A 22,962-nucleotide genomic window follows, 5' to 3' on the forward strand; every position below is an offset into this window, starting at 1 on the left:
GAGGACTTGCTAACAAACCTAAGTCCATGCTGCAGTACATCACTGGCATTCCTCCACCTGCTCGCACCAAATATACAACAACTCAGTGTGTACCATATACTGCACGTAAGGAAGATCAAGGATCTCTTTTGAAAATATTACCATGAAAAAAAACCCAGGTGCATACATTAAACTGCTTGGCTGTCTACAGCTGCTTATAATTAATGTTCTGATTCCCAAGGCACTGTTAAGGAGGCTCCCTTTGGTTTACAGAACTATCTTTTCATAGTGATTTTCACAAGAATTTGATCATGAGGCTGGGTGTGAAAAGAATGACTGCTTAACAGGTTTGGGACCACTGATTTAATTTGTGGCTGTTCAGAGGAAGCGCATCCTTGCTTTTAAGCATATCAGCTTCTTATTCTAGACTTCAAAACACAGGGCCAAATTCAAATCTGCTGCAGGTGGAGACAGGTCCTGCTGATTTCATTGGGATCAGCTCAAAGACCCTAGCTGGCCAACTTCCCTGGATTCTTCTTTGAAATACACTCACACATGGCAATCACATTAGGTCACTTCAGTAAACATTGGCTATTTCTTTTGAGAAGTTTGTGGTTGACACTGCTATTCTCCAATGCTAAATTGCATTCAGAAGGCAGAGTAGCTGTTTCCTGTGTTGCTTCTTGTCTGGCAACCAACACACCGTATGAATTAGTTCTAGTGTTTTTAAAGTTCCACCTCCGTTTTAACTGTAGGTGGGTTCTAGAGTTTGAGACAGACTTCCTTACCCTCAGGGAAGAAAAGTGAGAGAGAACTGAGTGTTGTGAGGTAGGCACTGTGTTGTTTTTTATAGATGTGATTTAAAATCTTCTATATTAAACGATGCTGTTAGTGATTTACTTTTGGCTTCTTCCCAGTGCCAGAGTTTTTGACCACCCATGAGAACAAGTTAGATCGTGATCCTCCTAATGTCAAGATTGTTCAAGGAAAACAGATGCATGCTTTACACTAGCATTCCAGGAGCTACTTCAGCCATAAAGATTAATCCACGCCTGTGAATCACTAGGCAAGCAGATTTTGGACTTGTGGTCCAGAGCTCATCCACTGTGCCCTAAGTTCCTCTGCTAGGGCCTGAGCAACCGCCTTTTTTTGATTTTGCTATAGTTACGAGATCTTTAGTACATCTCGTCTTTCTTATGGTTCCCTGAGAAAAAAAGCTCTCCTATTAATGACACTGCAAAACATGGCATATTTTGTCTGAATCTGAAAGAGCCACTGCTGGAAGTCACAACTACAAACTAACAAATTTTAAGTGAGAGGCTATGGCAGACACCAGACTTGGGAGGGGGGGGGACCAAACTAAAAAACCAACCCCAAACCACCCCTCCATTAAAGGGTAACAACTATTTTAAATGTTGAGTTTAAAATCAAGAGCCTCTTTCATGGTGAATTAACTCCTGGTTGAACACCTCTGCCTTATTGCAACCCAAACAGTATGTCGCAGGGAGAAGATAACTTGAAGGAAGAGGACCCCAAGCCACGGCATGTTCAACAAGCCAAAGGGAGTACCTTGAAGTGTGTGGAAACCAGTATATCCATTTCAACATCAGCACTGAGCATGAGCATTTCTTCACTCTGGAAATGATAAACACTCTCAGGATAGTAGCTGAAGGCAAGCTAGGAACTATCATCTAGAGCATTCAGGAAGCAAAGGCATTAATCACGGCAACAGAATCTTTAAAGACTGTCTCAGTCTAACTGGATGAATAAAAACGGTTCTGCCTTTTAATGGAAGCCATTGATCTAGCACAAGTCAAGGTGTGAATTAACAGAAACAGCTTCAGTAGAAAGAAGTACAGATGTAATCTTTGCCGTGTCTCCCAAGTATCTTGTCCTCCAACAAATTAATTCTTATCTAGGTGGCTCTTCAGCCAATTAGATTTAATTTACAGCCTTGCATTAAACAAAAAAAACCCCAAAACACTTCTTCACGCTCTGGCGATGAAATTGCCCTGTGGCGTTTCATGTGAACTTAAGCCCAATATGACCTTGTAGGAATAACAAGGATCAAGTGAAAGAATTGTATGCGTGTAGCACTGTTCCATCATGCTACGCTGGAGACAGTAATCCCAGATAAATCCCTGTTTGGGGTTATAATTCAAAACGACAGTGTCTTTTCATCTATTACCACAGGATCATTATCTACTGAGAGAAATAACTAGTGCCGGTCTGGTCAAAACCTGAGCCATCTCCTCTCTTTTTGGTGCCAAAATGATCTGTCTGTGATAAAAAGAAATCAACTGAAAGTTGTCACTAGAAAATGGTTTTCCCTCAAGTCTATCTGAAATCTGTCTACATAAATACAAAATGTCACACATGTGAAATTAAAGCAGTTATAAAGCAGAGCTGAAGAACGAGAGCCAGGAGATAAGTCTCTTTCTTTGAATTATTGCATCTCTTCAAGTTGCTGCTTTATTGGATTCTTTGAAGAAACAAAGACTGCATCACCACTGATCAAGGAAGCAACCCTCAGGCCACAGGCCAGTCAGTGCACACTAGTCCATGTCCTTGCCACATACAACGCTCAGTTTAATAATCTGACTTTTATTTGATGCCTGAAAACATGGGGGATTTTTGATAGCACCCTGAAATGGCAGCGTGCAATAGCATGGTAGCAAGGGCATGTGTTACATGCAGGGGGCAGGGGGCTTGGCGCATCTGAAGATCCGTGCGTAGGAGAAATCCATCCTCAGAACTGAATCCAATTTTCTCAACAGAGGAGCGAGCTTTGCAACGAGAGAACCTAGGAGAAATTGATGTATGGATAAGTATGGGCTGTGGGGGCCAGGGAGCCAAGCTGAGACACGCAAAGATAAGCAGCAGAAAATGTGTATGTCTCTTCCACTTAGAATGGATTCCTTCTCCACTCTAGAAACTAGGGCACTACACTAATTTTGGTGTTTACTTCGTTTTCACCTTCATGGATGACCAGCTTACATCTTAAAAATTAAATCTTAAGTCTTTTTAAAAAGAAACAGCAGCTCACACAGCTGATCCAACACCGCCTTCCCTTGCAAAGCAAACTATAATTTTTTTTGCCTGAAATATCAACCATACTAAAGCCCAGTTGCACCAAAAATTTATAGTTTGTTCTAATTGAGGGCGGGGAGGGGGAACACTAACCAAAAATACTGAACTGCACCAGGCCAATTTGTTCATCAGTAATAAGCCTACGGTCATCTTTCAAGGTGCAGAAAGCTGGCTGTATGCACTGCAGCTGTCTCTTGCTGAGGGAGTTTAAGCTCCCAACCTCAGCTCTCCACAGATGATTACACATGGCTACAAACAGCACTGGGACGGAGCCCACCTTGTGCTCCCTCATAGCCAGGCTACAAGTCGTAGGAAGCAAGGAAGGCCTGCAGCCTGCTGAAGCCAAACCCCCACCTGGGAAGAACAGTCCAAACTGCTGTTCTTTTGCCTGGTACCGCTTACCTAAACCCAGCAGCTGCAGCAGAGCACAGCTGGATCCCAGCATTGCTGCTAGCAGGTGGTGCAGCCCGCAGAGCAGGAGCTGCAGAGCTTAACCGCACAGGGCAAGGACAGGCTGCAGCCACAGCCTCACACCTCCTGCAAGTCTTTTATTCACTGGAGTACTCCGCGAGGTGTGGATAAGCCCTGTCCATCTAGATTCTTCTTTATCTATCTTAGGCAGAATATAATGTATAAAGTTAAACATGTTTTCTGCAACCGTGTCCGTCAATGAATTGGGACCTCAGTTTACATCTGACCCGGTGTCCAAATCATTATTGGAGGGGGCAGGGAATCACTTTCTGGTGTCTTCCTGTACTTTGCTACAAACAAAAGCATGGTAAAAGTGGTTTCAGTGTGCCGCCTTTACATGCGATGTAGTAATTACTTCCTTTTATTTTCCTCTTTAAAAGGCTCCCATAAAAGCCACAGACACTTTCAAGGAAAATACAGTAGCAAAATAATTCCAGTAAAAAAGGGGACATTTATATTCCATTACAGAAAGTTATGCTCATTTTTAAATTGAGAAAATTTTAATACTGGCTTTAGAATTAGATGTTCTTGCAGTTTTTCAGAACAGATGTCAAAACTTCTACTACTTCTGTCACAAAAGGACAGCTGGAACCACTCTGAACTGATGAAAAAAGGATTTCTGTGGTAGGCACGGCAATTAGACATAAGGAGTTACAAATGTAATTTTTCTTTACAAGTGTATCAGACAAGTTTTGAGTCACACTTAAGCATACATGCGACTGAACCTTGCTGAATGAAAAGTGGAGAGTTCTATAAATAATGGCAAATTGGAGATTCATGAGAGCAGCTTCAGACAGGGCGAGTTTGTTCAAACTAGTGATTTCTGAGTTTGTAATCTCCCTTTGAGGGACCTAATGTATGTTATTAGAGGACTGCATTGCAAAGAGGCATGTGCACTGACAAAGTTCTTTCAGTCACGCTGTGCAATGCAGCGATCAGCTGCAGACTGTCTTGCAGACCACCACTGATGAAAGTGATTTACACGTCCACAGTAACTACATGGTGTGCAAGGCAAAACGTTAACATGACTTGTCTTTCATCAACAATAATGTTAAAACTCTCTACAGGCTAAAAAACCTCTAAATACCACAGCTGTTACAAGTAACATTTTAACCTTTTTTTTCTGACTCACCTTTAAACTTAGAAGTGTTCATACATTCATACTTCATACATTTTATTTCACTTAAAATTTAGTTTTATTTCTTAATTAGAAGTAGAAAGGAAGGATAGTCCAAGATCTTTGCAGTACCTGACTTTTCAGGCAAAAAAAGCATATAGTCTCTACACAACAGGAAATGGATTAAACATGTTGAAAAGACGGTGCAATTTAAAAAAAAAATCCGATTGCACCTTCAGGGCGAAACAAAACAATGTAGGGTGTACAAACCTACTAAATATTGTCTATCCATATAATCAAATTTACACATTTTTAAAAAGAACATAGGAGACTTCTAGGCTTAAGTGTAACTTGCACAAAAATGTAAAGCCTAAAGGTTTTTCTTAACCTTTTTCCCCACCCCCCTCTCTCTCCAAGGATTTGCTGTGAGTCTTCAGGTGATTCTGTCGCATCCGAAAGCCGTATTCAAGCGTCGTGGTTCTCAACCGGGAATGCAAGAATCTGATTTCCTGAAACAGATAACAACAGTGGAGGAGCTGGAGCCAAAAGCAAACAACTGCACAAAGGTACCGATTTCCACGCTTAAGCAAAAAGCTTTCGTATCATCTCTGTAGATGACTGTACTAACACAAATGCTATTTTATAGGTTCTTGTATGGCACACGCGAACAGAGAAAGTAAATCTAGCCAATGAGCCAAAATACCATCTGGACACAGTCAGTATTGAGGTATGATGTGGAGACAGAGTTACGCAGGAAGTACAGGACAACGGATGTGTCAGAAGGTGTGCGAATTCAACCAGTTAAAATAGTCTACTTCTGCGCGAGACCTTTTAATAGTCATCTGATGGACTTCTGCGGAAACAAAAGGAAGCTGTCAGATACTCTAATATGCAAATCACGTGGGTGTGCTTTGTTCTAACTTGTTTGCATGCATTTCTGAACTCTCGTCTTAATAAGCTGACACTTACCTTTGTTTTACGGCTGTTTCCACATAGTAAAAAGAATCAGAGAGAAACATGGCTGCAATGGAGTATTTTCAAAACCATCATTTATGTATATACTTTTTGTATTTATCCAGCTTAATGGTGTAATTATGAATGGATTTTAACTCACGAACTGTTGCTCTAAATATTTGCGTAAATGGATCCTCCAAATAGAACATGTTTTCCTTCATTAAAAGCAGACTTCTTGAAGAGCGAGTGGTCAGATACATCATGCAATAATGAAATAAAAACCCACAATCATTTATGGATTTATCCTTTTAATATAGGGAAATAACATTTTATCATTACGAGGCACCATAAAATGTAAACACAATCACTGTCATAAACCTGGATATCTCTGCAAGGAAAAATATATCTGTTCACATTGAGTTACCTTGTATACACCTATTGTGCCGCTAGTTCTCAGCATTTTAATACTGTGTACGTTGCCTCGTGAGCCGGACTGGATACTTTATCACAGGAAACTCAAATGGATCAAATGCTCATTTTTAAAAGAATAAACTATTGATTTGTAGAACTACAGTAACATCCAGGTTTATCTTTCTTTCAATAACCATATTCCCTGTTACGCACACCATAACAACATCACAGTGAAATGTATGATGAAACAAAATTTGTTTGATACACTAGAAAACATTGCTCGGTGATACATTTACATTCTATTTATATATGATTAAACATTTGTTCATACAGTACCTTCTACAGGATTACTGGGTCATTTGGGGGGGGTCGGGGTTCATATTTTTGGATATTACTAACATGATAGCTACATCCCTTATATGCAAACAGTTGATCTAGAATTTTGAGGGAAAAAAAAAATCAGTATGTGGTTAAGCAGCTTCTTAAATGTATGGCCTATGAGAAGTCGTATGCATTGTATGAAAACGCTGCCAATGACGTATAAATGTATTCTTGATCTGGTTTTCACTACATCAAATTCAAATCAATAGAGACCACAACACGGTCAGTCAGTTATATTCTTAATCTGAACAGCTGGGGAAAAAGAAAAAGAGTATGTACATGGAAGGAACAGCGAAGGTAAATGCATTTGAACAAGGAATGTTAGGTGGCTGTTCTGGGCGAGACTTCTATTGCAACTTTCATTTCCACAGTTGTGTGCTGAGAGTCTGACCAGAGGAGCTTCCAGTCCATCCTGCCGCCGTGCTGGGGGGCTGGCCGAAGCCCATCACGTTGCTGGAACTGCTGAGATTCATGCCAGCCATTTGCTGGTTCATCTGCGAAGCACACACACTAGTTAGCACTGGTGCTGAAACACCACACCCTGCTAGCCAAAAAGCAGCCACGCCTCCAACTAGCAACCCAGTTAAAGTACATTTCCCTAAAATTAATGTGTCTCATCAAATAAAAATATTGACTCAGTGTAAGTTGCTAACGATTTTTCAAGATAGCAGCTTTTCTAGAACCATTCCATCACCATGGTACGTCAGCTGACTGGCTGCAGCACTTGGTGTATACGTCAAGCCTGTATAAACACTCCACTAGTGAATTTACAGAGCGTTTGATAAAGGAGTCCGATGTGTCTCAGTTGATAAGAGCTTGCTTTCGAAGTTTCAAAGCTAACCAACAAAATTGTGGCAACTGCGATAAAGAAACACCAAAGCAAGTAACATAGCCCTGTCTACATTTGCAACTCCATATGTTTTTTGTTCCAGCAATATTTCTCTGGAAATCTCAAAATCTGGAATACACAAGTTTTTATAGAAATTGTCCCTTTAGGTGGCAATCAACAAAGAATGAGGCAGATTTATAAACTCGAGTATTATCTAAATCTAACCATTCTTGCTAAAGAATCTACTCAAGATACTATAATTTCTTAGAAACAAGTGAAATCATTCACATGAAATTAAAGACAACATCTAGCTAAAGGTGGGAAAGGTTCAAAATTCAGCACATTCACTTCAGGGATGGTGCAAAAATATTTCTACTCTCTGCAAACATTATCTAGTCACTGTGATTTTCAGTGCTCAATGTAAACACGTTCTTCAGGTTACTCTCCCTTGCCTTCTAAAAAATGAACACTTATTGACAAGCCACAAACTTAGCTGTGTAGACAGAGTAAAGATGTCCCCTCTCATGAGTTTGGGAGCAAAAGAGCATTTGGAGCAATTAATAATCAGAGCCGATGAACAGGGATGTTGGATAAGCAACATTAGATTCAAGTTAGAGACAGCAGTAGGTAAAAATCAAGAGTTTGTGTAAACATGAGCGAACAATACCGGGTTGCAAAATGAAACAAACACCGGTGAAAAAATTTAAGTGAATTGCAAACTAATATTTCAGGGTAAAATTCAGTACTGTGTGCTTTCACATGTGTATCCACAAAAACAACCCATCACTGAACGTACATGGAAATTTAATAAAAGCCGATGAAAACATGCTTTACCTAGTCGTTAATCTCTTCTGGAGTAGACTTCTTAAGAAGTAGACTACATAAAGCATGCTACTCCGGTAAGTAAAGCAAGCTCTCCTCCCCCTTTCAACTGGAGCCAGAGATTAGATCACAGTTCCCCTACAAACTGTGGAATGTCAGCATACTGGTAACATCTGATGTGCAAGGAGTACAGAAACATGTTAAGAGCTAGTTCTACGAGCCAACTTTTAATCTGTATTTGATAAGAAGCATGATTTTAATTTCAAAGCTGATATGGCTCTTTTTAAAGTTAGATACCTAGAAAAAGACTGTTAGCAGTAAATCCACAGGTTTTTTTGGTTTGACATTTTGGAATTCTCGCCTTTTAAAAATTACTTTTCAAAGGAGAATGAGAGCCTGTATTTTCAAGCAGGGGCCGTTTTATCTATCTAAGAAATGCTGCTTACCTTCATCAATGTTCATGCCACAGGACTGAGCAGAACAGTAAAAATTAATATAATCCAATCTCAATAAGTCACTAAGGTTCACTTCCTGAATTGCTGGAGTAAGCAGCATGGGATTATTATATTGTTCTTATAATTCAAACAATAGCATGAAGAAAATAGCTGCTATCATCCATACTGAACTCCAAGGGAATCATTTAGGTTTGTTCCCCCCCCAATAACCTCTCAAATACCCGATTTCAAGATGCCTCATTGGATAATGAGTACCAATATAGTACTAAGTGTAAACTAACACTTTTAGAGAACCTTTTACATGTTTAAGAAATTTAAAAAAATAGCATGGAAATGCTACAGACAAACAATAGATCAGCCTAAGCAAATGATCTACAGGATCATTTAGCATGCAAAGCACTGCACGTTCCACTGAAATTTATCCTGAAGTCTGCCAATGGAAGTATTAATTGTTAATGGCTATCCTCAAGCAATTGAATTCTGCTTTTGGCTCTAAGGCTGTGTTTACATTTCGGTATTTTGTAACTATAGCTAAGCTAGCTTTTTACCTGGCTAGTTCAGATGCCAGGATGAGAGTAGCTACAGAAGCAGAGAACTGAGCCTGGTCTACCTTGGCAAAATTTATTCTCTGCTTATATATTAGTTATCGTTAACTGAATTATTCACTGACTTTCCATGTGCCTCTGAGCAGTTCATAGTCCAGCAGTCTGTAAGTTGGCTACACCGCAACTTTCCTCCTACAGCCAAACATTTTGTATCTGAAAAGCAGCGTCGTTTCTAAAGCACTCTTGTCTGGGAATAGCAAGTCTTTACCTGAGAGAGGTTCCATTGAGCTTGTTGGTTTTGTTGCAATCCATACTTATTTGGTGGCGTGACCATCTGTCCCACCATTCCACCTTGAGGTCCAACGACATTTTGAGGAAGTCCCATCACACCAGTTTGTGTAGTACCCGTAAATCCATTGGGCATTCCCATTCCTACCATCACGCCTGTGCTCTGTCCAATGACTGGCACCGATTGTCCCATCATGCTTCCCATCATCCCAGTTGCTGCAGGCACAGGAACTCCCATGGCTGGAAAGCCTTGAAAATGAGTTGATGGTTGTGTGGTAAATGGCATAGAAGACGATCCCATGAACATACCTGTACCAGAGAAGGGAAGATTTCAGCAAAAGTGTTTTGTGATTTTCTCCCCCATCCCCGTAAGTCAGCAGGGCACCAAAATAATTTTAAAGGATAACCTTTGTCCACTTGTACGTCAGTGCTGTTAATTTAGTTTCTGGTAAAAGTAAAAAAATCACTTAAAAACTCTCAAAGGAAAGGGACTCACCACCAGAGGTTAACTGCCAAGAAGAGTTTGGCAAATCCCTGTTGTGAACCAGAATCTTTTAATTGCTGTATTGGAGGTCTTTGTTTTCATACAAACTTAGCTAAAATCAAGATATGACAGCTCTGTACTGATCCTGGCAGCCTGCTGTTTGCACGCTGGAGACTCAGACCTTAAGCGATGAATTAGACGGCAGAAGCTGAATTCACAAATCTTTCAGTAAATTGTATACTTGATAATTTGAACAGCTATAAATAAATTAAAATCACATACTATTTTTTTCTTTAGCTTCTGTATTACATTTCAGTAATTTTCTCATTTTTATAAACGGTAAAAATAAAAATCTTCATTTGAATATAGGTAGCAGGGTACTCAACCTTAGTTTTATACTCGTAGGAGGTAACTATTCTAGGCAAAGCTTAAAATAGGACTGCACAGAAACCTTTACAAAATTATTTACCCGGAGCATTTTGCTGCTGCATGGTTCCTGTGCCATACAGTGATAAGATGGAGTCTTTGGAGAGCTGTTTCTTTGCCAACTCTTCAGATTTTGTTGTTTGCTCAGTGAATAGATCGAGATCCCCGGATGCTGCAGACAAGGTGGCAGCTGCTGGTTTAGCAGAAGTGCTCTGGGAAATAAAGGTCAAAGACTACTGAATGAAACCAGTAAAAGATGTTACGTTAAATATTTATGGCACATCCTCACTCCTGAACCAAATAAAAACCAGTTCATTTACAGGAATTAACTTTTAAGTAAATGAGGATTTAAAAAGATGTGGTATGACCAAAGACAAAAAAGCAGTACATACGATATGGAAAGAAGACCAGACGGAGGTTACAAAACACGCAAAACTAAAACCCCAACCAGCTCCAGGGCGTACACATACAGATTATTCATTCCTGTTGCTCCTACATTTTTCATCAGTGAGAAGCATAAATCACAAGCTGTAGTTAGATTATGACAAATAATTAGGAAATCAATAAGGAGATTACAATTCACATCTCATTAATCCTCTCATAGGCAGAATAGATTAGAGAAGAGCTAAAACAAAAGATTAAGTGCTTTGGAATATACCACTACAACTAAGATGAACAGTGTTTTTGGAGAAAAGGCAAAAGTAAATTTTCAGTTGATCTACTTAAAGTAATAACATTTCTAAAATACATTGCTTATAATTGGCTTAGAGTTCTTTAAGCACATTTCATTTACTGAGGAAGCATAATTATCTAAAACTTACTGTAGTCTACCACTGAAAAACTAGAATACACACAGGCTGTCAGGCTTTTTATTGCTCTTGCACCAAGATGTTTTGTAAACAAGTTACATCCAGGTGTCTTTCAGTGCTGTTGTTTTGCTGCTCATACACATACAGTTCCATATGGGGGCTTGCTTAGTTAACTAGCCAATACACTGCCTTTTTGTTATATTTCCTAAAATACACAACTCATCCTGTTACCAGTGGGAACTTTCAATGCAAATCAACTGTATATGCATTGAAAAAGAGTGAGGATTGCAATGCATACCTAAATTATGGCCTTATTTTAGTCCAGCTAAATGATCCTCAGCTGCTTAGCATACACCTGCCTAATCCCCCAGCATGTGGGAGTTTCAGCTCTTTCCTACACTGAAGGAAAATCCTCCTTGCACTACCACCATGAATGGACTGGATCTGCAACCAGGTCCGTCTGTTTACTGTCATCGCATACCAGAGTTTATCAGACAGACAAGAAGCCACCACAACATACGCAGATACGGTAACACACTTATATTCTTGCTTAAAGCAACAGCCTCCAAACTTCTCCTGGTTTTGCTGGCAGGCTGCTGACTAGGTCCTGAAGTCCACTATGGTCACACTGCATTTGTACAAACACCACCACACAAATGTTCAATATGCAGCTTCAGAAAACACATCTAACTCCTGAAGTGCTAAAAAGCTCTCGAAAAGCTAAAAACCTCAGTGTTATAAATTGGAGGGAAAAAAACCCTGCAGAACAATTCTGGTACCAACTAAATTGGCCAGCAGCCATCGGGAGAAAGGAGTGCAGATTCACATCATTGATGGTGAAAAAAAATCTCCAAAACTGATGTGGAAAGGGAAGAGAAAAAGAACAAATGGAAACTCGGTGACAACTGAAAACCCTGCATTTATACAACAGCCGATTTGGGCCAAGGTCACTAGACCTTAGTAAGCAACAAAAGGTAGGATGATGACACTACAAAGGGAAAGCAGACAGAACAAGACCAGGAATTGCTCAACTCCTGTGACACCTTCTCTCCAGCCAATGTACACTTAAACTATCACCTTCCTTACGTACGTGTTACAAAAGCTACTGCCTCTTGCTTATTACTGACAAAAATTTCTGATTGCAAAGCAAAATTGAAGTTTTTTAATGGGTAGTAGCAAGCCCTCTCCATTTGAGACAACTCTTTGTCAGTGTGGCATAACCAGTCTTTGAAAATACCAGAGTTGGATTTAATAATACATTCAGGTAAAAGCCCATCCTAAATAGCAGTATTTGTTTTACCATGCATATACCCAGGAAGTCCCATTATTGAATTATTCCATATTGACTGGTCCCCCCACCATGGCATCTGCCTAAGACAGCCTCTGAACAACAGCCACGCTCAGCAGATTGGAGAAGTCCATGCAAGCAGCTGAAGCGAGTTAACAGAGGCAGCTTCCTCTCTGCTGCCTGCACTGCAGTAAGGAAGGGGTTTGCTTTTCTCTCGAAGGGAGAAGAGCAGACATGTTTGGGTTTGTTGTTGGTGTTTTCTTTTTTAAATAAATAACAGCATCAGAGAAACTGTTCTCATCTGGGATGAACCATAGTTTGGAGTGTCTCCTGATCTATGAAAAACTTACTATAGGTGCTTTAACGAAATAAAGCAAATCACTACATGTGTGCACAGAAGAGAAGGGAGAGCCGAAGACCTGGAGGACTGATCATCTATTATGTTTACATCACGAGATTAAATGGTCATTTAACATCTCTTCATTCCGTTTGTTTTTGGAAGATTCTGAGAGAAGCCAAAGCACTGCACTGAACAAGCACTCCCTGAAGCTAAATAAATGGAAGATAATGCAAAACACATGGCAAGAAAACAGCAGGTGGCATTCAAATAAAAAAAAAACAACAACAACATTGACATGATTTTCACATATCTAACATTCTCACACTACCCAAGACCTCTGTAAAAACACGCCTGGCATACATACAATAGTTTTCCTTTAAGAAAGGCTACACATAGTGCTCTCAGTCATTATACCAAAACTAAACACCCATCGATCTGGTGGTTAGAGAACATACTGCTGAGCGGTTTCATGATGTTACTGTAACAGAATTTTTCAGAACTAGTGGAAGCCATCTCCAATATGCTTCATGTTTAAACATAGATAATTTTTGTCATCGATAGCTTATGTATTACCTGTAAAAGGTAATACCTATCCAAAGGAAGTTTTCACTGTGAAATACTGGTCAGATGTGTCAGGACCACAAATATGGTAGCTGAATCCATCACTTCACACTTGCCATCTGACTACATGAATAGCACGTGGCTGACAAGAAGTTTTGATTAATGCATGAGACTAAAAATAAGTATTTTAATTTTGGTTTTTAATTCCCAAAAGACTTCAAAACAGCAGATAAAGATCATGACATTCTCAATGTTTTAAGTTGGTCTGACAGTTGTAGCAGTCCAGATGGCTTTTGTCCATTGCCTGTGGTCCTGTCACTGGGCACCACTGGAAAGAGCCCGGCTCTGTCCTTTTTGTGCCCTCCCATCAGGTATTTATATACACTGATGAGATCACCCTGAGCCTCCAGGCTGAACAGTCCCAGCCCTCTCAGCCTCTCCTCACAGGAGAGATGCTCCAGTCCCTTAATCAGCTTAGTGGCCCTTCGTTGGACTCTCTCCAGTACGTCCATGTCTCTCTTGTACTGGGGAGCCCAGAACTGGACCCAGCACCCCAGGGATCAAGGTGAGGCTCAATGGTCTGTAGTTCCCTGAGTCCTCCTTCTGGTCCTTCTTGAAGATAGGAGTGACATTTACTTCCCTCCAGTCCTTAGGTACCTCTCCCAATCACCACAATCATTCAGAGATTATCAAGACTGGCCTCAAAGACATCGGCCAGCTCCCTCAGCACTCATGGGTGCATCCCATCAGGGCCATGATCTAGGTCCAGTTTGCTTAAGTATTCATCCACCAAGGGTACATCTTCCTTGCTCCAGCCTTCAACCCTAGTCTCCAGGGCCTGGGATTCCTGAATGCTGGTCTTGCTAGTAAAGACTTAGGCAAAGGCGGCATTCAGTACCTCAGCCTTTTACATTTACATGTCCTGTTGTCACCAGGACCACTGCTCTTTTCAGCAGTGGGCCCACATCTTCCCTACTCTTCCTTTGTCACCTATGTACTTACAAGTCCTTCTGTTGCCTTTGCCAAGCTGCCCTTGCCAGCTTCCACTCCAGTCGGGCTTTGGCTTTCCTAACCCCATCCACCCCTGCTTGCTCGGACAGTGTCTCTGTATTCCCCGCAGGTTACCTCTCCCTGCTTCCACCTTCTGTATGCTTCCTTTTTGTGTTTGAGTTTGGCAGGAGCTCCTTGTTCATTCACGCAGGCCTCCTGGCATCTTTTGCCTGACTTCTTGCTCATTGGGATGGACCACTCTTGAGCTTGGAGGTGGTGATCCTTGAATATCAACCAGCTTTCTTGGGCCTCTCTTCCCTCCAGGACCTTACCACATGAGACTCTTTCAAACAGATCCCTGAAGAGGCCAAGGTCTGCTCTCCTGAAGTCCAGGCTTGTGATCTTGCTTTTTGCCCTGCTCCCTCCTCTCAGAATCCTCAACTTCACCATCTAATGGTCACTGCAGCCAAGGCTGCCTTCAACCTTCACATCACATCACACTTTCTTGTTTGCGAGCATGAGGTCCAGCAGAGCACCCCCTCGCCATTGGCTCCTCTATCACTTGGGTCAGGAAGTTGTCATCGATGCTCTCCAGGAACCTCCTGGATTGCAACAACACTGCTGTGTTGTCCCTCCAGCAAATACTAGGGTGGCTGAAGTCTCCCATAAGGACCAGGGCCTGCGAGTGTGAGGCTGTTCCTAGCTAGCTGTAGATGGCCTCATCCACTTGTTCTTTATGGTCGGGCAGCCTATAGCAGACATCCAATACAACGTCACCCATACCTGTCTGCTCTTAAGTCCTTACCCATAAGCTCTCAGCTGGCTCATCATCCATCCCCAGGCAGAGCTCCACGCATTCCAGCTGTTCTCTCACATCAAGGACTACTCCATCTCCTTGTCTTCCCAGCCTGTCCTTCCTAAAGAGCCTGTGCCCCTCCACTGCAGGAGTCCAGTCATGGGAGCCATCCCACCACATCTCCATGATCCCAACAAGATCATAACCCTGCAACAACACACAGATCTCCAATTTCTCACATTGATTCCCCATGCTGCGTGCATTAGTGTACAGACACTTCAGTGCGCCTGTACAGATGCCCCAGCATGCTGATTTCCCCAAAGCGGTCTGTCTAGTGGCTTTTTCCATAACAGTGCCTTTATAGGCACTTCCTTGCTTACATGCAAATGCTTGAGGTGACACCAGTTAAAACCTGTTTCTTTGATTGTATGTTCCCTTTCTTTCACGTCACTGCAGGCCCTTTGCTTGTCGACCCTGTCCATCACTTCCTCACAGGACTGCTGGTAACTTCCTCGCTGCCCCTAGTTTAAAGCCCTCCTTACCAGGTCAGCCATCCTGCTGGCAAAGACACCATTGCCCCGCTTTTAGTGAGGTGGATCCCATTTCTCCCAAGCAGATGCTGATCCTGAGACAGGGTCCCACAGTCAGAGAAACTAAAACCCTCTTGCCATCACCAGCTCTGCAATCAATTGTTGACACGCAGTAAGTATCAGTGTACACTCCTTCCCTTCACCAGCATGATTGAGGAGCACATGACCTGGGCCCCTATGCTGCTCACTACCACCCCCAGAGCTCTGCAGTCAACTCTTCTCTCAAGGCTGCTCCTGGCAGCGCCCATATGGAAGAACAGCAAGGGGTACTAGAGGGCTGGATAAGCTTCAGCACTCCCTTCACAACATTCCAAATGCAAGCCCCTGGCAGGCAGCAAGCTTCTCTAGACAACAGGTCCAATCAGCAGATGGGTGCCTCTGTCCCCCTCAGCAGGGAGTTGCCCACTACTATCACTTGCCGCTTCATCCTGGTGGCCTTGAATGGCTCAGCACCTGTTGCCTCAGATGCTTCAGTTGAAAGCACCTCTTCAGCTTTGAGGGCAGTGAACCAGTTCCGTAGTTGCAAGTCTTCAGGTGGAGCTGGAGCCACTTTCTCAGTGCCAGAAGTCACCAGCTTCCATTCTTCGCCTTCCCCAGAGTTTGCACTTACCGCTCTGCCAGGAGCAGACTCTCTGCCTGTGTCTCTGCTGTAGTTGGGGTTCGGGGCTCTTGAAGCTGCTGTCTCTCTGAGAAGATCCTGTCTGTCTCTCATCCTCTCTGATGCTGCACAGCCTGCTCACTTCCTGCCATAACTCCTCCAACTGGTGACACAGCTCTTGAAGAACAGCACACCCCCTGCAGGAAAGACGACCATCTATCGTGGCCTCAGGGAGAGGCTCCAGGCACTCCCCACAGCCTGTGACTTGCAAGGCTGCACCCACCATCTGACACCCTGTCTGGGTCGAAGCCTCTGCCCTGGCAGGGACAGCTGCTCCAACATCTGCAAATTGAAAGAGAGGAGGCAGCAGTGGAAATGAAAGAGGGAAGTAAATGGTGGGACACGTGCAGCTGAGTGAGGGACCGCAGAAGAGCAAATGGCACACGTGCACTTTCCTGCTACCTACAGGTCTCTGGCACTGGCTGGTATCTCATAGGTAGGGATGGGCTGTAGAAAAGCCAGGCCTCTACTGTTTCTCATTTATGTGGTGGTAAGTAATGGCCCCCACATAACATTTTCAATTTCTCCCTGCTGACTGGAAAAGTTACCTCCATTCCAGGGAAGAAGGGAAAATACAGCCTAGCACATCATTATTCTTATGTAAGCAAGTAAGGCAGTACACTATTCGGGTCTTAAGTTCTGTGTACAATTCTTATCCTTTTTCTCTTTGCAGTGTCAATGGACTTGCTGGTTATTTCAATTCTTCCTGTTTTTGATTTTACATATTTTGGTTTTAGGCAACTAGACAGTTCCACTAAAAAACATCAACTGTTATTTCCTGGTAATAACTGATGAGGAAACGAGCACTCAACCATATTCAGTTCACAGAACCAAAGAAAAACACTAAGAAATCTCATCTGTTCTCTCGCTTTAAGGAATTATCAGCAATCCCTGAAAAAGTCAGATGAAGATTTTTCTCTGTCTCAGGTGATACACAAGAACAAAATTATCCTTACAATAAGATTAAAAATTCAAATTTATTTCCTGCTGTATGCGCAGTACTCACAGCAAACAATGTAGCCTTTTCTTTGCAATCAACCTTTTCTAGGCTTGAAGACATTTGTCTCCCCTGCAGTCTCATTTCTAAGTCTTTCCTCAGATTTCCCTTCTCTAGAACTTAAAATATTTTCCCTTTCCTCTAGACTCTGTCCAGCTGGTCCATTCTGGTTTTGAAGTATGATGCCTACTCTTCCACTGTGTTCTACCTAAGGCATTTCCAGCACCAAAGAGAAGATAATCATAGAATGGTTTGGGTTGGAAGGGACCTTAAAAGGTCATCTAGTCCAACCCCTCTGCCATGGACAGGGATACCTTCCACTAGACCAGGTTGCTCAAAGCCTCATCCAACCTGGCCTTGAACACTTCCAGGGAGGGGACATCCACAACTTCTCTGGGCAACCTGTTCCAGTGTCTCACCAGCATCACAGTAAAGAATTTCTTCCTAATATCTAATCTAAATCTACCCTCTTTCAGTTTAAAACCTTTACCCCTTGCCTGATCACTACGCTCCCTGATAAAGAGTCCCTCCTCATCTTTCCTGTAGGCCCTCTTTAAGTACTAGAAGACTACTAAAAGGTCTCCCCAGACCCTTCTCTTCTCTAGGCTGAACAACCGCAACTCTCTCAGCCTTTCTTCATAGGAGAGGTGTTCCATCCCCTCACATGGGAGGTGCTCCAACCCCTGATCATCTTCATAGCCCTCCTCTGAACCTGCTCCAACAGGTCCATGTCTTTCTTATGCTGGGGGCCCCAGAGCTGAACACAGTACTCCAGGTGGGGTCTCATGAGAGCGGAGTAGAGGGGGAGAATCACCCCCCTCAGCCTGCTGGCCACGCTTTTTTTGATGCAGCCCAGGATACGGCTGGCTTTCTGGGCTGTGAGCACACATTGCTAGCTCATATTCAGTTTTGCATCCACCAGTATCCTTTAGTCCTTCTCCAATCCATTCATTGGCCAGCCTGTATCCATGTTTGCAATTGCCCCAACCCAGATGAAGGTATTAAACTTTAGCTTTCAGATACCTCAAAATTTAGAGGGGTAAAATAAACATAAACAGAAGCTACAAACAATTCAACTGATCATATTAGAATAGGACTAAATAGCTCTCCAGTAAGACCCTGCTTAAATAACATTCACAGTAAAGCTAACTTCTGAAATAACTCGTTTTTTCCATGAAAAACAAGAACTTTGACACATTATCATCACCACAATTTGTTAACAAGTTGAAGCTTGTCTGCTGATCTATAGCAACCATGCTCGGCACACATATCTGGCCTCAAGGGAAAAAGAGTATTTAAGAACATCTAGTTATCTAAAACATACTACTACTTTACATGAAAGCTTGTCAGACATGAATCATGAAGAACATATGCCACCTCTACGAAAATATATTTTTGTAGCCACTGAACCAATTCTCAGCTCCCATTACAATTCAAATCAGGCACACACAGAGAAAAAAATCCAAAGAAGTTTAAGTTGACTGGATTTTAGTATCCTGCTTGGAGAAAGACTCATGTTAAATGTTTCTGTGAATTAATAATTTCAAACTTAATACCTCACAGTTCTTCTCTTCTCCCACTCCCTACAAGTTTCAGTGAAGAATGAAGATCACACTTTTGCTGGAAGACATACCCATACAAAGTCTGAAATTAACATCTGGCTAAAACAATTTAGGAAATTGTTTTAAGTATAGCTAAGAATGACAGATCTTTGTTCAGTTCCTATACAATGTTTGGCAACAGAAAACTTTGTTCTAATAGCTATAATTTAGCTATGCTCACTTCACATGAAAAAGCATCACTAAACATACAAAATGTCTTTTTCTTCCTCTTTTCTGTCCGTGAATACTGCATAGTGGGTAAATTTATAACATATGCCTTTTATCTAGCTTTACAATAGAAGCTGGTTAAGTTAGCTCTTCTTTAATCCCCCTGAGTTTGCTAATAGGCAAAATTCTAGAAAAAAGTTACTCATTCACATATATTGTTCTTTACCAGTCCTTTACAAATTCAACATTTTTATTAGCATCCAGCTATACAGAATAGTAGGAAGAAATACTCTTAAGTGTTTTTGAAAACTGTAATAAAGACACATATCTAAAAGCAGAGTAAAAGTGCATACAATCCTGAACACTCAAGTCACATTTGAAAAAGGAAAAACAAATGCTTCTGTTTTCATTTGAAAATCACATCTTGGCTACGTCAATAGTCATAAATCCTAAGGTTTGCAGACATCATGTTGTTTCAGTCTCACAATAAAACATTCAAACAGACATTTCTGTGCTCCACAGTGCCATAAAAACATATGCATTTAGTACTACATGCTGCCTTTCAGGTTAAGCTGGAAAAGAAAAGCAATCCTGTGAAAAATCAACAGTCATACATTGCTTCTACAAATCAGTTTTAGGAGCACCATTAAATTCCCTTCTCTTTCAATGTTCACAAATCCCACTGTGGTATCTCAGAAGCACCTACTATGCAGAACATCATGATAAATATCGCCGAGTGAGAAAGCAAGCAACACTATTCCAACATTTGATCCCTTCTTCTACTTCATTTTTTTAATTCAATGCGTTCTCTTAATAGATATTCAAACAAGTGCTACTCATCTCAACTTAGGAATTGGCCATGGATTTTCTCTCTATTTTTCCAAATCCAAATGTAGGAACTGAATGTTAGGTTACTCAACTGTTGGACTGAGTTCTAGTTTATGCCCACTTTCCCATTTGCAGTCTCACACAAAATAATTACATCGCTTTTTTACTTCAAGAAATTAAACAGACTGAGTCCTTAAAATCTATCATTATGAAGCACTATTTCCAGTTTCCAATATTCTCCTGACTCTTCTCTGACTCCCATACAACTTTTACCCATATTACAAGGTGAAAGATCTCACAAAATACTCATACCACTGCCAAATGAGAGGCAGCCTCAACTGCTGCTCAGCACCAGTTCCCAGACTAGACACCACCATCCTGAAATGCAAGGCCTGCAGGGTTTTTTTTAATTGAAAGCAAACCAGAATATTCCCTTTGTCCCAGTTTACCAAGCAACTCATGAAATCAGCATTGGAAACCTATCTTCTGCTACCTACCCATCTCTCATCTGGTTATATTACATTTTCTTCGAGAAAGAATTAAGAATGGAAGAAAACCCAGAATTAAATCTTGCAAGATGCCATAAGGACCGTGTATTTGATAAAAGTTCTGTTTGCTGTTCCTGATTATGGCACTCAGAAAAAAGCAAAATGTCACTAAAAATCTGGACTGGTTTGTTAACAGCAAGTAAATATATTCATGCTTTCTAGTATGCAAACAATGTGATACTTACTAGATATTGAGAATAATATTATCCTTTCTACTGCTTTTTAATCCATTTAGTAAGTGTCATACTTGGTCTAGAAACTAGCACAATAAGAGATAAACTACACGTGTCAAAACATTTCTCTCACAGAAGGTCTAGTGACCAATCTTTATCATAGAAATGCACTTTAAATGATCTATTATCTTTAATTGCTAATACATATAATTCAATACACTTTAGCAGCCGCTCCATTATTTAACCCATCACCAACTATCACCATCCAAAGAATCACCATTCACTTTGCTTTTTCTCACACTTGAATATTGAGCCTTCTTTTGGATTTCCTGTACTGTACAGCTAAATCACTGCTAAACCAGCAGGTCACGTCACTTGCTCATTGAATAGAAACAAGAGAAAGCTGAAATTCTGAAAGGTCTCAGAGAAGACTGATGAGTGAACATTAATAACAACCCAAAAATCTTTTCTCCTGAGCAGACAGTAACTACATACAGAAGTCATCACTTCAGTCTTCAGAAAGGCAGGAAAGGGGTAAAAACAGAAGCCAACCCTATCTGTTATGTGTGTTACTACCACTGGCCCATTTATTATGGGGCTGAGTGGAAACTTCATGATTCTAGATTTGAATTTACTCAATCTACATCAAAACTGGATACCTTAAAAAGCTCAGTGAAGCTAGAAATGGGTTACTGCTTTTCACATCTACCTCTATAGGTAGGTTCCTCTAGATCAATTTTGACATAATGCAGAATAGCAGACAAGTACTCAGATACTGTCCTTTCTGGAACTTTGAACAGACACTTCCACAAGAGCCAAGAAAATCTATACCAACACTTTCCTTTGCAATCTTAGCTAACACATCCAAACCTAAATGCATGTATACGGCTCATTTTCCTCACCATTTACAGGTGGCTTAAGGCATGGTGGGAAGCTTGCTCTATCTGTAGCTTTATGTTTAAAAAGAAATGTGGTTTCAGCCTCTAAAACCCTATCGTGTTGCACGAAGTCATCCCTCAGCAACAAGTAGGGAACGGGAGAGTAAAGGATAAAGAATAAAAATTACAATAAAATCTGCTGAGCAACACGGATATGCTTTGAGGTGACCACAATGATCAACAGGACATTTGGAAACAAAATTATGATATGCCAGTTCAATCAGATTAGCTTTCCATCACCATCCCTTCCATTTTATATATTATGAAAACTACTGGATAAGGAGAAGTAAGTACAGATCACAGGGCCCAAACTATAAATTCAAGAATACTTACAGTTCCTTCCGGTTCAGCTGAGTGAGACAGAAAGCCTTCTGCAAGAATAAGCCTCTAAATTACCTTAAAAGGGCCTCACAGATGAGGTGGTTAGCCGAGTACTCCTCCAAAGCTTCCCTCTCAGAAGCCAGTCTGGGTAAGGAAGCCTGCACATGTGCATTCTGATCTGCACCAGCCATGTTCAGCACCAACACCTCATTCTTTGAGGCTGAAAGGAGCTGCAGCTTGAAGCATTTTCTTTGTGCATCCCAAAGCTGCCTTTCTCAGCTACAACAGGCATGGCAATGGGGTGTCTTCCAAACTACCATGGCCGTAAGAGAGGGAGTGGGCCAGGTGCAGGGGTTATGCTACCCTTCCTTGAAGACAGACAGACAGACATACAAGTTCCAAGATGAGACAAAAACAGATGAGCTCAGGAAGCAACATTAGTCCTTGATATCCGTTCTTGATTTTGAGTATGAAGCTTGAGACCCCAAATTTTAGCAGTCCTTAAGACAGAAGAATCTGCTGTAGCCTTTCCTAAATATCAGCATCACAAAGCAATAAGATGTCCTTAAAAAGTATGACTTAAAGCCCAATAGCCTGAGACTCAAGTAAAAAAACATTCAGCAATACCTATTAAAAAAAGAACAAGACAAAAGAATATACATTAAAAGAAAACATGACTACCATCACCAGGGTAAGACAGAATCCAATTTAGCTGGATAACCAGGGGGAATCAGAAGGGAAGACCACACTATCGCCTAATTCTATATCCAAGCAGCACGGAACCTTGAAGAGGTGAGAAAAATACAGCCGTTATAGCTAAAGAGTCTCCAGCCATGAGTGTTGAGAAGTATGTGTTCCTTCTGCGTGAATGAACAATTCCTTGAAGAGGATACATGCATGCGCATATTTACACACACATATAACAAACTAAATTTTACCTGAGCAGGAGGTACAGCAGCTGCCGGTAAAGGATTGGAGATCATTGGACCGAAGATATCCAGGTCATCATTCAGCGCTGTGACAGCAGCAGTGCCTCCATTTGTAACAGATGCTTCAGCTGGACCATCTTAAAAAGACAACAGCATCACATTTAAAGTGAAAATT

At 41.4% G+C, this 22,962-nt stretch overlaps 2 protein-coding genes across 2 annotated transcripts in view; one reads left to right on the forward strand and one right to left on the reverse strand.

Annotated features, from left to right (window-relative positions):
• The window catches only part of B3GAT2 (beta-1,3-glucuronyltransferase 2), an 8,283-nt gene extending 2,893 nt beyond the window's left edge, over positions 1 to 5,390 (forward strand). Inside the window, exons 3-4 of the mRNA XM_009333244.1 lie at positions 5,075 to 5,223; positions 5,304 to 5,390. Coding sequence (XP_009331519.1) covers positions 5,075 to 5,223; positions 5,304 to 5,390 — 236 coding nt within the window. The remainder of the gene's footprint in view (positions 1 to 5,074; positions 5,224 to 5,303) is intronic.
• A 512-nt stretch (positions 5,391 to 5,902) lies between these two features.
• The window catches only part of SMAP1 (small ArfGAP 1), a 77,032-nt gene continuing 59,972 nt past the window's right edge, over positions 5,903 to 22,962 (reverse strand). Inside the window, 4 exon segments of the mRNA XM_009333245.1 lie at positions 5,903 to 6,897; positions 9,323 to 9,651; positions 10,296 to 10,464; positions 22,797 to 22,924. Coding sequence (XP_009331520.1) covers positions 6,763 to 6,897; positions 9,323 to 9,651; positions 10,296 to 10,464; positions 22,797 to 22,924 — 761 coding nt within the window. The 3' untranslated portion in view covers positions 5,903 to 6,762.

The sequence above is a fragment of the Pygoscelis adeliae genome, unplaced genomic scaffold, assembly GCF_000699105.1.
Source record: "Pygoscelis adeliae isolate BGI_AS28 unplaced genomic scaffold, ASM69910v1 Scaffold57, whole genome shotgun sequence".
Lineage (NCBI taxonomy): Eukaryota > Metazoa > Chordata > Aves > Sphenisciformes > Spheniscidae > Pygoscelis > Pygoscelis adeliae.